Genomic DNA, 14,626 nt, shown 5'->3' on the forward strand with positions numbered 1-14,626 from the left:
CCCACGGCCCCTTCTCCTTTTTGTATTTTTGCTTTTCTCTTCTCTGGGACTCATTTTTCTCATCTGAAAAAATGGGATGACTCTGATTTAAAGAAATATAGTACAAGTAAGAGGGCAATTGAAAAGATTGCATGTTTGTGTGGAAGAAAAATGAACAAATAACTGATAAACAGTGAAAAAGGAATGTTTACCCAGCTCTAATGCCTAGGACAGGGATTTTTTTTTAAAGATTTATTTATTTATGCATGCAAGAACAGGTATAGACCAAAGGTGAGGGGCCGCAGGGCGGGGAGGTGAGAGGACTCACTAGAGACGGAGTGGGGAACAGAACAGGTTGAATAACTGAAATACACTGCTGAGGGGAGCAGTGGGTGAGACAGGAGAGGTCTGCTGCACCATGTGGGTCAGCTCCCTGGCTGGGGATCAAATTTGTGCTGCGTTGGCTGAGGACAGCTTCATAGTGCTGAGGCTTTTTAAGCCCTTGTGCCACCAGGGAGTCCCAGCAGGGATATTCTTAGGGGAGGATTTCAGCCTCCACTAAATAATGAGGGTTTGCCCCCTAGCACCTAAGCCTTTCCCAGTGACCTAAGCCTTTAGGTCACCAAGAGACCCTAAGTGCTTAGGTCTTGTATAATTTTGAAAAACAAACACAAGAAACAAAAACCAAAACAAAGGTGTATACATTAAAGAGGGTCATCATCCCTGCCATATTACCCTAAGAATCAGCATTTACTTTTTAGACTTCATGTAATTTGCATTTTTTAAAAAGATTTTATTTATTTTATTTATGCAAGCACTGGGTACAGTCAGAAGCGCGGGAGGGTGATAAGAATTCACCAGAGCCAGAGTGGCGAGCAGAACAGGCAGACTGATGTACACTGCTGAGGGGAGCAGCAGGCTGCAGGAGAGGTCTAAGCGCCATGTGGGACCCCTGGGACCAGCGCTGCAGTGGCTGCGGGCAGCTTCGCAACCTAGCGCTCAACCACTGCGCCACTGGGGAGGCCCCTGTAATTTGCATTTTTTAATGTCCCTCATTACTACTGATTTTCTCCATTAAAAAAAAACACTACGTTAAAGTATTACAAGGTCTAAACAATAATGTTCTGTGTACAGGGCATTTTTTATACTTTAATTAATTAATTCAATAACCATTTATTAATGTGTTGGACATTGAGGTTTTTGTTGTAGACACAAAACACGAGGTTCTTTCCCTCAGAGTTTACATTTTAGTGTGTAGAGGTTGTTATTGAGAGAGATAGACCGTAAAGAAGTAAACCACGAATAAACAGTGGTGTTTCAGGTAGTGATAAGTGCTAGGAATGCAGAGGAAGGACGTGGCAGCATGTGATTGAGAGGGAGAGGCTTGTTTAGAAGGGGAACTTGTCCTTGAGGAGCTAAGACATGAACATGAAACAAAGTCATTGACAATGCATCATTTACAATGGTTGGTTAATTCATGAATATGAGCTGCTAAAATTTTTCATATGGAAATGCAAAGCCATTCTCCTACAGCACAAATGATGAAGATGCAATTTTTAGCTAAAACCAAACTCCAGTGAAAAAAACTTACATTTGCTGAGGATAGCAGGCTCAGGAAGAGTTAAGATCAGATTGCCTACATTATTAAATTTATTCTGAAACCTAAACAGCTCCCAGAAGCTGTGCCTTCAAAAAAAAAAAAAAATCAGACACAGCCCTTGCTTAATCACTATGCTCGTTACTTTTGGGAAATGGAATATCTGAGTAATCTCACTTGACTGCTGGAGTACAACATTATCAGCAAGCTGGCGAGGAGAACTCTGTTACAAAAAATGAATCCATTCTAATTCTTTTTTGAGAAGAGCTGTCTTAAATTTGTGATTCACAATTTTGTAGCATCACATGTGCAGGAAGAAAGTTGGCAACTGCCAAGAGCAAGGCAAATTTGATTACATGTTCCAGTGGCTAGAACACATTTATTCATTCAGTGTTTATAATTGTCTTCCTCAAAAATATGAATGTTGTTATTTAGTGATACGAATTTCAAACATACAGCACTTCAGATTTGATCATTGATATTAAAAAACAAACCTACGAATTCCATCTACCATAAAAGACTTTTGAAAAGTTAGACTGGATGCTCATTATAACATAATCATGTTACTAATTAGAACCAAGTTCTTTTGTATCTTCAAAATTTGAGGAGTTGAAATTTGTAAGACAGAATAACAAGGCATATGGGAGAGGAAAAAGCCATCAACAAGATGGTTTTACATGAAAAAAATGTGATATTAATTTGGGAACCAATAAACAACAACAAAAAATGGAATCATTCATAAATAACACAGAATAGAATCTGGATCAAGACAGAAAATCTAGCCTCAGAAATTGAAGAAGCATAAATAGGAAGTGAGGAGGGGAAGGAATGGAAACTTTCATGGATATTAGAATTAAATGACCTCAAGGTCCCTTTTAATCCTATATACCTGGTTCTATGAAAACCCAAAGAATATGTTAATTACTTTTAAAAAACAGTTTTATTGCTATGTGGTTCACTAATCATAAGTCATCATTTTAAGTCTATAATGCAATAATTTGTAGGAAATTCAGAGTTGTGCAACCATCATCACAACCTAACCCATTTTTCAAGTTCATGGGGTAGAAACCAATTTATTTTTCTAGTATAAAGGTACATAGTGAGTCATTGAAACTGTAGAGCATATTTCAAGGATACAAGATGACTCATTGAAAATGTGTGGAATAGACATGTGCAGGCAGCTGCTCTACTGAAACAATAGGGAAAAAAGAGAGGGAGGGTGATTGGAGGTCGTGCTGAACAATGGTTACCAGTACCATCCCAGACTCAAGAGACTACTGAAGTTCAGATTCTAACATCTCTGCTTGCTTGATAGTTGTCTGACCTCAAATGAGTTGCTTAAGCTCTCTGAGACTCGATTTGTTCATCTGTAACATGAGCCAGTAAACCTACTTCATGGGGTCATGAAGGATAAATGAGATCATACTTACAAGGGGCTCAGCCTATACTAAGTACATACTAAGTACTCAATAAATATTATATAGTAAATATTCAATAAATGTTAGATGTTTTTATAATTATCACTGGATGACCATTAAATAGTGTTTCACAAGTGAATCATAAAACACCACATACTCTGTGATTCAATTTATATGAAATCTAGACAAGGCAAAACAATGGTGATAGAAAGCAGATCACTGGTTGCCAGAGCCAGGAACTGAAGGTAGCAAATTAACAGCAAAGGGGCACAAGGAACTTGTTGAGGTGTTCTATATTAAGGCCTAGAGAGTTTTGATTTACCACCAAATAACACACTTAAACTTGGTGAATTTAGTGGTATGTAAAATAAAGATGACCAAGAAAACCTCTAAAATGTAGCTTTTAATTTTCCAGCTTTTAATTTTTAATTATAGTTGGATTTTACATATTAGAAGCAAGTATCAGTTTCTAAACTCAGTCAACAAATATTTCTTGAGCACCAACTATGTGCAGGACACTGTACTAGGTGCAGGGATACAATCTTGAAGAAGACAGCATCCCTCTTATCCTCAGGTTGCTTATCCTTCAAGCATGAATTACATACATATAAAAGGGATCAGTGCAGGATGCTATGGGGAATATAAATGTGACAGGTTGTGAGGGGAGGGTAGAGGGCTCCAAGTTGTATATATAAATGTCTGTTCTGTGGTTTTTCTTTAATTTTCAAACATACACAGACGCAAACAGAGTCCCTGCACCTGAAGATGATGCTTCCCACCTACTGTCCAGGTGGATGGCATGACAGAGGCCTCTGGGTGACTGCAGACATTGACCTAAGGCTGCCCTCTTGCCCAACCATCTGCAAAAAACGCAGTGCCCACCTGGTGAGGGCAGTGGCCTGGCAGCAGCCCAAGGACCAGGTGGATGTTTCCACCGGCCTCAGGGGTAGCGTGGCTTTGACCTTGACCTGATGAGCTCCAGGCTGGAGCGCAGGTGCTCGACAGAGAGCATGCATCTGCGACCCTCAAGATACCTTGCAGTGGGTCGGGCCGGGCCGGACTCCCGGTGACAGGAGGTGAGGTGACTCCGCCCACCTCGGGGCCCCGCCCACCTGGAGGGGTGCGAGGCGGAGCCCGCTGAGGGCCGAGGCGCGTTGCAGGCACCTGGTTGGCTGCTGCGAGAGAAGCGGGGTGGGAGGGAGGGGCGAGGCCCGCAGCGGGCGGAGCTCGGAGCTCGGAGGCGGCCTCCTGCCCTCTAGGGAAATGGATCCTGTGTCTGTCTCGGTCCAGGGGGGCGGGGAAAGCGCGGGTGAAGCCGTCCTCTTCCTCCCTCCCTGGTGCAGGGCTGAGCCTGGATCTGAGAAACGGAGTCATCTCTGAGCTCCCCGCTTGGTGTTTGGGCCGCGGCAGTCGGAGGAGGAACATGGCGCTCGTGGGCAACCGGGCAGAGCTGGAGGCGGACGAGGTACAGGCGGGCGGGCGCGCGGCACTGGCCCCGGCGCGCGGGACGGGCGCGCGAGCCCCGTGGCGAGGGCAGGGTCCCGCCCCCTTGCTCCCTAGTCTGGGACCCGAGGACAGGTCAGGGTCCGAAGTGGGGGTACCGGGTCTTGGTAGATGGGCCCTGGGTGAGCGAGAAGGGTCTCTGCGGCGCAGGGAGCGGAGGAGCTCCGAGTTTGGGGCGCCGGCACAGTGGGGTCGGGAGGATGGAGAATCCTGCGTCCCGCCGGCTGCTGAACGGAGGGAGCGCGCGGGAGCGCAGGAGCCAGCCCTGAGCTGCCCTCAGCCTCTCCAGGGACGCTTGGACTTTCCTGAGGTTCCACCTCCAGGGCCCGCCCCTGGCTGGCCCTCTGGGGCTTGTGGAATCTCCTCTCGACCTGGGAACCCACCTTCTTTGGAAGTTTTCTGGAGTCAGAACCGAAAGGCTGGCCGCCCGGGGGAGAGGCGGCCCGTGGGAGGAAGCAGTCCCGGGGGTGTCTGCCCGTGCGCGCCGGGCCGCGGCTGCCCAGGGGGCGCCGGCTGGGGCCGGGCGCGGCACCCCTGGAGCCGGTCCTTTGCCGGCGGTCGCCGGGCCCGGTCTCCACGCAGGTCCCCAGAGATCGTGGGAGACGGAGGAAGGCGCCTCCAGACCGATCCTGACCTCCTGTCGTCACCACTGTGTTTAAATAATTACCCACTTCCTCCTGTGGCCGGCGCGACCGCGTCTGAGCACCCTTGGGCGGGCGCGGCGAACCTGTTGATTGACGAACTGTGTCTTTCTGCACTCGGCAGCTACTGGAGACGCTCTCTCCTGCCTAAAGTTGAGGCCGCCGGTGGTGGTGGCGGCATCCACAGCTGCTGCTGCTGCTGCCATTTTACCTGGCTTGAATTTTACAAGTCGCTGCCTGAGGCATGGTTTCAATTGATGTAATAGTGGAATATCTGGGGGAGGTGGTTTAAGATTCCAGTCCGTCGCTTCAAGGTGGGGAAACTACTGACAATGAGTACTGTATTTTAAATCTGGCCCTAAAAGGAAAAACAAAACAGAACAAAACATGAGCTAAAGCTCCTCTACATCCCTGGGAGACAAGAGGGCAAGCCGGGCAGTCTAGAATATTTCTTCCAGTCTGCCCTTTGCAGTCAGGGCCCCAAGACCACAAACCTGTGACTTACAGCTTGCTGAACTGCCTCCATTTGTTGGTGAAACTTTTAAACTACATATAAAGGCAGATAATGAAATAGCACATTTGTCTTCTGTGACAGACTTTATTTAGCTTTAGGCTGTCTTTTTATTTTATTTTATTTTTTGGCTGTCTTTTTGGTCTGACCTGCAGCCAGCTGTTTTTTTTTTTTGTTCCTCATGCCTTAGTTTTTTGTAGTAACCCTTACATGGTGCTTTGACTATATAGTCAAGGTAGTAACACTTATATGGTGCTTAGACTATACAGTCATCCCCTTTCTCAAAACTTTTTATGGCTCCCTGTTGCTTATTAAATATGCTTATGCCCAGGAAGCTCTCTATAGTATGGTTTCAATCAAGTGTCACCCTTGTCTCCAACTACTTACCCTATTAAACCATTTTGTCAGTGTTATGCCTGTATTGTAAAAGAGGAAACAAGACTGAGAGTAGCTAGTAAATTCAGAGTGCAAATTTTGAATTCTGAGTTGACTTATAAAAGATTTGCTACACCTAAGGTAATATAATTGTCCAGAGCAAGGGATTGTTGAGAAAGGAAGGTGATGCTGTTTATAATTAACACTTGGACAATAGATGTAAACTGGGACTGCCCTGGGCATATTTTTTTAAAGATTTATTTATTTATGCATACAAGAACTGGGGTACAGGTCAGAGGTGTGGGGGTGAGAGGATTCACCAGAGACAGAGTGGGGGGCAGAACAGGCTGATTGACCGAAGTACACTGCTGAGGGAAGTGGTGGGCGAGACTGGAGAGGTCTGCTGTGCGCAGGCTGGGGATGGAACTTGTGCTGCAGAGGCTGCGGATAGCTTCATAGGTTGAGTCTTAACCCCTTGCGCCACCAGGCAGGCCCTGCCCTGGGCATATTGAAACTTATGGCCATCCTAGCTGTGCCCAGTGCCTACAGGATAAACTTAAGTATGGAGCTGCATTAGCTAGGGGGGAGGAGGGCTCTAGGGGAAGTTACGATTTGAACATTAGAGATCCTGACACACAGCTACTTGGTAAATACTTTATTTGTTGAATGAATGAATGACTACCAAAAAAATGTTGCTTAACATTTCTCAGGGTTTTTTTTTTGCCATATCTTTCTTTCATTTCATAAATTTAATAACGATTAGATTCCTATTAATGTTAGGTACTGTACTTGTACTAGGAGATGAGCAAAGTACAAATAGAAGTTTTTGTTTATGCCAGATCCACTTTTTCCCTTCATAGTATACCATTTCCATTGGTACTAACTTAGCAAATATTTATTGAATAATTGTACTCAAGCTTGGTAAGTGCCTTAGAAAGAGAAGACATAGTTTTAGCTCCCTAGGATTCTTGATCTGGGTAGGGAGCTATGACATGTATACTAGAACTTTTGAAAAGAGCTTAAGGAAAGGCACACAAGTAAGAAATAGTGCATTGTACATGGGTACACTTATTTGTATCGATAGAGCAAATCTGTATCAATAAAGCCCCTAACTTTATTATTTTTTTAAAGATTTATTTATTTATTTATTTATTTATTTATTTATTTATTTATTTATTTATTTATACAAGCACTGGGTACAGTCAGAAGCACGGGAGGGTGAGAGAATTCACCAGAGCCAGAGTAGGAGCAGAACAGGCAGACTGACGAAATACACTGCTGAGGGGAGCAGTGGGCGGCAGGAGAGGTCTGCGCGCCATGTGGGACCCTAGCCAGCTGCCGGGGATTGAACCGGTGCTGCAGTGGCTGCGGGCAACTTCGCAACCCAGCGCTCAACCGCTGTGCCACCGTGGAGGCCCAAGTCCCTAACTTTAAAGCCAAAACTAGTGACCTTGATTGAGCAACCTCTCAATCTGTTAGAGCTCTGTCAGTTTCCTCATCTGAAGGAGGAGGGGCTGGATGAGTTCTAAGTGTGTTTCCAACTCTAAAAGTCTGTGCTTTGGTGGGGAGGACACCTTTTGGGGAGAAGGGCTAATAATATGGAAATCCCTTTTCTTCAACGAGAGGAGATCTCACAGAGCTGTGTGATGGGGTATTTTCTTGGGTGAACGAGTATTCTTTTTTGTTTGCTTTAGGTGAAAGGCGGGTAAACGTGGGAGCACAGGTTAGGGCTTACATCCTCAATGGGGCAAAAATAGGTTTTGCAGTAGGGCAAAGCATCTTAGATACTACAATGGTTTGTGACCTTCAAGATTTCATTTCTTAACATTTAAGTTTTTTCATTGAATTTATGTAATACAACAACATTGACATTAGTTCATGGAAGGCTTAAGAAGATATTTTTAATTGTTTTTACTGGAGAGAAAACAGTTCTGAATGTCTCTTAAAATTTTGGTGATTTTGCTATTATGTAGAAATTGGTAACTTGCATATGTAATTTGATATTTATGTTTTACCCTAAAATTATATTAAAAGTTACTCAGAAAATATAGTTATAAAATTAAATGTTAATAGCTTAAATATTTTAAATTTTAACTTAAAGTTTTTGTTTGGCCATTCTGAATGTATCGAATAAAGAGAGAGCTTTCTACTTGCTTTATAATGTAGAAACACAATATATCTCTGTGCTAGTAAAATTTTGTGAAAATGTGATTAAAGAAAAGTGGCTACAGTGGATGTGAGAAACGTATATTATATAACAGCATTATTTATCCTGGTTCAATTCTAACAGGATGTTGTGTCAATTTCATGTTATGATTAATAAAAACATTTCAATAATGACAAAAAAAGTTCTAAAAAGTTTTCTTGAAGAAGAAATGAATGAAAAAAGTCGAGAAACACTGTGTAAGGGAAAGAAATGACTTACATAACACTTGCTAACGCAGTTTGCTTTCTTGGCCCAGGGTTTTTGGATCTAATTCTGATTTAGAACTTTTCCCCATTGGAATTTTAGATGGAGTTTTGATAAAATTGACTGCTAGAATTGTCTTGAATCAGATTCATTCCTTCACTCCACCAGTGTTGGTTGAGTACCTCTCAGGTGGTACGTCTTTAGGTGCTGGAAATACGTACTTAGAGAAGACAGTATATTGCCCTGTGGAACACACCCTTTAGCAAAAGACACATTTACACAAGCAGCTTCTGCTGATTTTGGGTCAGGGTAGATTTTAGGTAGGAGACCATGCAATTAATCATCTATAGCAGGGAATTCTAGAGAAAATGGGCGCTTTGAGTGATGAACCCAGGATGACAGGTGCAAAGAGGGATGGTTGGCCACCCTAGTTGGAGAATGGCAAAGATTTTATTTTATTATTTTATTTTTTATTTTTTAAAGATTTATTTATTTATTTATACAAGCACTGCGTACAGTCAGAATTGCGGGAGGGTGAGAGAATTCACCAGAGCCAGAGCGGGGAACAGAACAGGCAGACTGATGAAGTACACTGCTGAGGGGAGCAGCGGACGTGGCAGGAGAGGTCTGCACACCATGTGGGACCCTCGCTGGCGGTCAGGGATCGAACCCGGTGCTGCAGAGGCTGCGGGCAGCTTCGCAACCCAGAGCTCAACCGCTGCTCCACCGGGGAGGCTCTGGCAAAGATTTTAAAGAAGTCATGGTATTTGAACTGGGTCTTGAAGGGTGTGCAGGGTTTTTGTGGGTGGAACAAGTGCGATAAGGTTCAGACCTACGTGGAACCTGAGATGGACATATTGTGGGTTTAGCAGGGCACTCAGCACATGGGAAGGAGAGAAGTGAGAGGCTGGAACTGTCAAGGCCAGCTTCCTCCTGTGGGCTAGTGTCTAGTGAATCATGCTCAGGAGTTTGGGTTCTGTGATCTAAAAGCTGGGAGTCTGGAAGTTTTGTTTTTTTTAGCTAGGCAAATGTGATAAGATTATTAATTTTAGGAAGATAAATCTGGTGCAGTTGATGCAGTCAGATTGTGGAGGTGGCAGCAGGAAGGGCAAGGTGACCTTGGCAGCAGTTAATGTGAGAGGTGAAGAGGGCTGAAGTAGTGTAGAGGTCGTATTTGTGGGCCTTCTCATTGAGACAATGGAGGAGAAATTGCTTACGGGCCTGATCCCCAGTTTGAAGATCAGTGGTATGGGGAGGGAGTGAAGTGATATATGCATGGCTGGGCAGTGGTGGAGTAGGATTCAACCCAGTCCTTTTTCAGGTGGTTGTAAAGAATTGGGAAGGACATCACACAGAATAAACTCCTCTGTGACTCACTGAATTTTCTTGAGGGAGCATGGGCCATTTGTTTATAAGTACATCAATGTGGGCAAGGTTAAAAAAAAAGTGTTTGTAAATTGATTGTGCAGGTTATTGAGAGGAAGAAAATAGCCTTAACCATCAGCTTCAGCTCTGGCTCCAGTTAACACAGACAATTTTCCTGAAGTGTTCAATCCTAAATCTTAAAATCCCATTTATCTATCTATCTATCTATCTATCTATCTATCTATCTATCTATCTATCTATCTATATGTGTATATATATATATTTGTTGAATTTTATTATAAAATAGTAAGTTAAAGGAATTAGTCTAATTTAATGTGCAGGATATTGTGCTTGGGGTTGGAGAGGAAGTCACAGTTCTCACCCTGAGTTATGATCAAGTGGGGGATGGGGACAGGGATGTAGATAAATATATGCAATGTCTGTGCATAGAGGAGGGATGCCGGCATGGTTTGGGAGCAGAAAGGAGGGTAACTTACCCCAGGGGGATGGGTAGTCAGAGATGGTTTCCTGGAGACTTAGGAATTCTGGTTTTGCAGGATAAATAGGAGTTTGCAATGTAGAAGAGAGTTAGGGATGAGGGAACTCTTATTGTGTGTCCTGGGGGAGGGAACAGCACGCATAATGCGCAGAGGTCAAGGAGAAGAGAATGAAGTTGCAAGAGTACAATGGGCCATTGCGAACCCATGCCAATTGTGGCTATCATGGTGTATATTTAAGGGTCTAAGCTGAGGAGGGGTATGGAGGGACCAGCACTGTAGGTGCATGGAGACTTATTGGAGGGGACAAGGCAGAAGGTGGGGAGACAGGTAGTTTTCTAGTGTTTTCACTTGTTGAAACTGAAGGCCCAACTGAAGGCCCAATTATGCAAAGGTAGCTAAATATTAGAATAACATGATGGATAAGAAATGGTTTTGGGGCCTCCCTGGTGGTCTAGGGGTTAAGTCTCAGTGCTACTATTGTGAAGGTCCACTGAGGTGGCCTGAGTTCCATCCCCGGCCAGGAAGCTAACCCTCATATGGAGCACCAGACCGCTCCTGCTTTTACCTGCTGCTCCCCTCAGCAGTGCATTTCAGTAGATGTGCCTGTTCTGCTCCCTACTCTGTCTCTGGTGAATCCACTCACCCCTGCACCTCTGTCCTACGCCCCAGTTCTTCTACGCAAAAATAAATAAAATCTTAAAAAAAAAATGGTTTTGACCCCCTGGAGCAGATGATCAGGAATGCAGATACAGATAACTCTGACCAACTCTGGACAGCTGTCTGTGGGGAAGAGTCCAGAGAGGGTATAAGCAGACTTGATGCTCTTAGGGGGTGGGTTTTACCTGTAAATCTGCTGACCTGGTTTCTGACCAACTGTGTGACTTAGAGCAAGTCTCTTTTACCCTTTGGGCCTTGGTTTCCTCATTGGTGCCAAGAAAAAATTGAACTTGATGATCTGTTTGTGAAGCTCTTTTTAGCTTGGACATCTGTGATATAGGAGGTGACATTGAAATCTGTACTTTGTGGGGTGGAATTTCAGCATGCAGCCCTTGGAACAGATCAGCTGTTCTGCCTCCAGGCAGAGGGCGTATTGGAGGCAACATGCTCAGGCCTCGATGAGCCTGGTGGAGGTCATAGTGCTGGAGGGGAGGGTGTGTGAGAGTTACCTGGTTGAGGCAAGAGAGCTGGTTGTGTGTTCCGGCAGCTTCTGTTAGGTCTTGAGTACTGCAATAAGGAATCTGGCTTTGTTTTTTGTCTGTTTTATTTTCTGCAGTGTAGGGAGACAGAAGTATCCTCCTGTATTTTGGGAATATGTTTCTTTTTCTCTTCTAACTTTCTTTTTATTTTGATAAAGGAAGAAATGATGATCCCATTACCTGGTTTCATTTTTTTTCTGCTTTCCCAATTATGTTCCCGAAGTACAGCTTTAGACTGCTGACTGCACGCTGCAATGCGGTGGTTAAGGAGACAGACAAGTCAGACATGTTTGAGCAATGCCATAGGCTTATGTTTCATCACATAGACTCTTAGCCTCACTAAGTTCTGTGATACATATGGAACCAGCCTGACATCCTTGCTGATCACCGTGTGGGCAGCAGGACCTGTTGTTATAGGACAGGGAGAGGGGCAGCCCAAACCCCGCAAACCTGCCTATTCTAAATGGGTTCTGCCATCCGCCGCATCAACACAAAACAAGTCACTACAAACAAATTACACACAAACACACAGAATCTTCACAAAGCCCAAGCCAGTTTTTCAACAGCAAATGGACATATGAAACAAACACACCGGAGAAACCGAAAATCACATTTGCGCTTATGGTAGCCAGTGCCATAGGGAAGCCCAATTTCCCCATGGGGCTGACTAACCACGGATGGCTCTGTCCTAAATCTTCGTGGTCGCCAAATCTGTTATAGGACAGGGAGAGGGGCAGCCCAAACCCCGCAAACCTGCCTATTCTAAATGGGTTCTGCCATCCGCCGCATCAACACAAAACATAGGAGACTTTAATGGGAAGGAACTTTAATAAAACTAGGAAACAATACAGGTAAGGCAAAGAGTCTAGTTTCTAAATGAAGCACCCAAAGTTACCCGTCCCCTCGTGGGTAAAAGTCCATCCATATGGGATCGGCCCAGAACAAGGCCCCAAAGTCTGCTACAAGTCTAAAGCATCTTCCAGTGGGGACCCACAGCAAAGGGTCACAAACAACCGGACAAGCCCGGAAGGAAAAGAGCAAAATCAACATCAAGATAAAAGCTGCCATTGTCACCTCCCCACAGGTCTCACCCACATTTGTGTCACCCAGTCCATGACCAAAAGACAAGCGCAGTTTCTTTACGTGTCTCTAGGCTCCATGCGCCTCCTCCAGGTCTCCTTGCTCCATCCTGCTTCCTTCCTTCCTCAGTCTCTTCTCCAGCTTCTCCTCTTCCTGCTCAGCTCCACCCTCCCTTGGGTGGGGCAGGGAAACTCCCCCTTTCCTGGGGACCACCCTGTTGCACTGTCATTATTTCTCTGTGGCCTCAATCCCTCTTTTTTCCCCTCTCTGGGTTCTTAGACCACTTTGTATCAGAGTTCTGAGGTTCCTGGCTTTTTTTTTTTTTTTTCCCAATACATAAACTATGGTCTTTCTACTCAGGACCAAAGTGAACAAACCTCAGAATCCACATTCTTTTTCAGGTCAAATGGGGGTATGATCTTTTGAAGAGGAGGCAGACAAGGCCGATGACTGGGTGGGAGAGTCCTGGAGAGAGGGGAGTGAGGCCTGACTCCAAACCCTCTCCCAGAGGCATTCATATATCATCATCTGTGCAAAAGCATCGACTGAGTGCTCACTGGCCAAGAATAAGAACACTTCCCCTCCTGTCCAGGCAAAGCAGTGTGGAGCTTCTGAGGTGTGACCAGCATAGCTTCTGATCTGGGCTCCCCACGTCCTGTGTGACCCTGGACAGATTATTTAACTTGCTGATGTTCTTCACTTATAAAATGAAAATAATAATAATACCTACCCCATAACTTTGGTGATAAGGATGAAATGAGAATCTACAAAGCACATGGAAATTCTCTTAAAAATGCTAAATCTCTTTTACTTTATGTTTTTACCCTAAGATAGTGCTACCACTGATCATTATTTATGGATTTGATGAAGAATCTGCTGTAAATGTTTTAGTGAGTACACTAGTAGTCATTTGAGAAGAACATTTTGCAGAAGTATACATCTTCAAAATAGGAAGGAAGTGACCTGCCCAAGGTCACTCAGCTTGCTTAGCCACAGAATCATGGTTAGAAGTCAGGAACTCTAACTGCACATTAGTGCCCTTTCCACTAGGTCAGAGGGTGCAACCTGCACTGGAAGCCTGCCCTCCACTCCCCACTTTTGTAAATAAAGTATTATTGGAACACAGCCAAGTTCATGCTTATCACCTGCGGCTGCTTTCACACAACAGCGGTAGAGTTCGTTGGGATACAGAGCAAATTGCCTAAATATTTGTAGGTCCTTTAGGGAAAATGTTTGCCGATCCCTGTACTAGGTGGTTTCTAGGGATATGTGTAAATTTTTTTAATGTGTTGAAAATGTTATGAATTAAATTACTTGTTTCTTTAATACTCATCAATACAAAAAGACTGAGAAAAAATAGAAATCTGCTTGATACATCCCTTGAAGTGCTAACGTAGAAATTCTGGAGTCAGGCAGACATGGGTTGGAATCCTTGCTCTTTTATGTTAAACCTATGTAAGTAAATAATAATAAATAATACTATTATTTATGGATTTGATGAAGACTCTGCAGCAAAAGTTTTAGTGTGTTCACTAAACTGTGGTTTTACTCATTCAAAATAATGTAATTGGGCCTCCCCAGTGGTGCAGCAGGTTGAGTGCAGCGCTAAGAAGCTGTCCGCAGCCTCTGCAGCGCAGGTTCAATTCCCGGTCAACCAGGGAGAGCCCCACATAGCGCGGCAGACCTCTCCTGTCTCTCGCCTGCTGCTCCACTCAGCAGTGTATTTCAGTCCGTCTGCCTGTTCTGCTCCCCGTTCTGTCTCTGGTGAATTTTCTCACCCTCCCACGCCTCTGGCCTATACCCCAGTTCTTGTATAAAAATAAATCTTTTAAAAATAATATTATTTATTACATAAATAATAAAATTATATAAGTAAATTTATGTAAGTAAAGTTTTGTTTCTTCTGTAAAATGAAGACAGTAGAACCTACTTCAGAGGGCTGTTTGAGGACTAAAGCCTATAAATGCCTGGCATATGGGGCTCAAGCATTGATTCTTAGCACTAAATATCTTTAAAATTTTTAATTGACATAACATTGGTTCATATTGTTT

The 14,626-nt window shown here is 44.1% G+C and overlaps 1 protein-coding gene across 1 annotated transcript in view; it reads left to right on the forward strand.

The window, feature by feature from the left end:
- Nucleotides 1–4,226: 4,226 nt before the first annotated feature.
- TTC39B (tetratricopeptide repeat domain 39B) overlaps nucleotides 4,227–14,626 on the forward strand; it is a 113,489-nt gene continuing 103,089 nt past the window's right edge. The window contains exon 1 of the mRNA XM_037491894.2: nucleotides 4,227–4,459. Coding sequence (XP_037347791.1) covers nucleotides 4,418–4,459 — 42 coding nt within the window. The 5' untranslated portion in view covers nucleotides 4,227–4,417. The remainder of the gene's footprint in view (nucleotides 4,460–14,626) is intronic.

The sequence above is a fragment of the Talpa occidentalis genome, unplaced genomic scaffold (genome assembly GCF_014898055.3).
Source record: "Talpa occidentalis isolate TD23 unplaced genomic scaffold, MPIMG_talOcc4v2.1 talOcc4.7, whole genome shotgun sequence".
Taxonomy (NCBI): domain Eukaryota; kingdom Metazoa; phylum Chordata; class Mammalia; order Eulipotyphla; family Talpidae; genus Talpa; species Talpa occidentalis.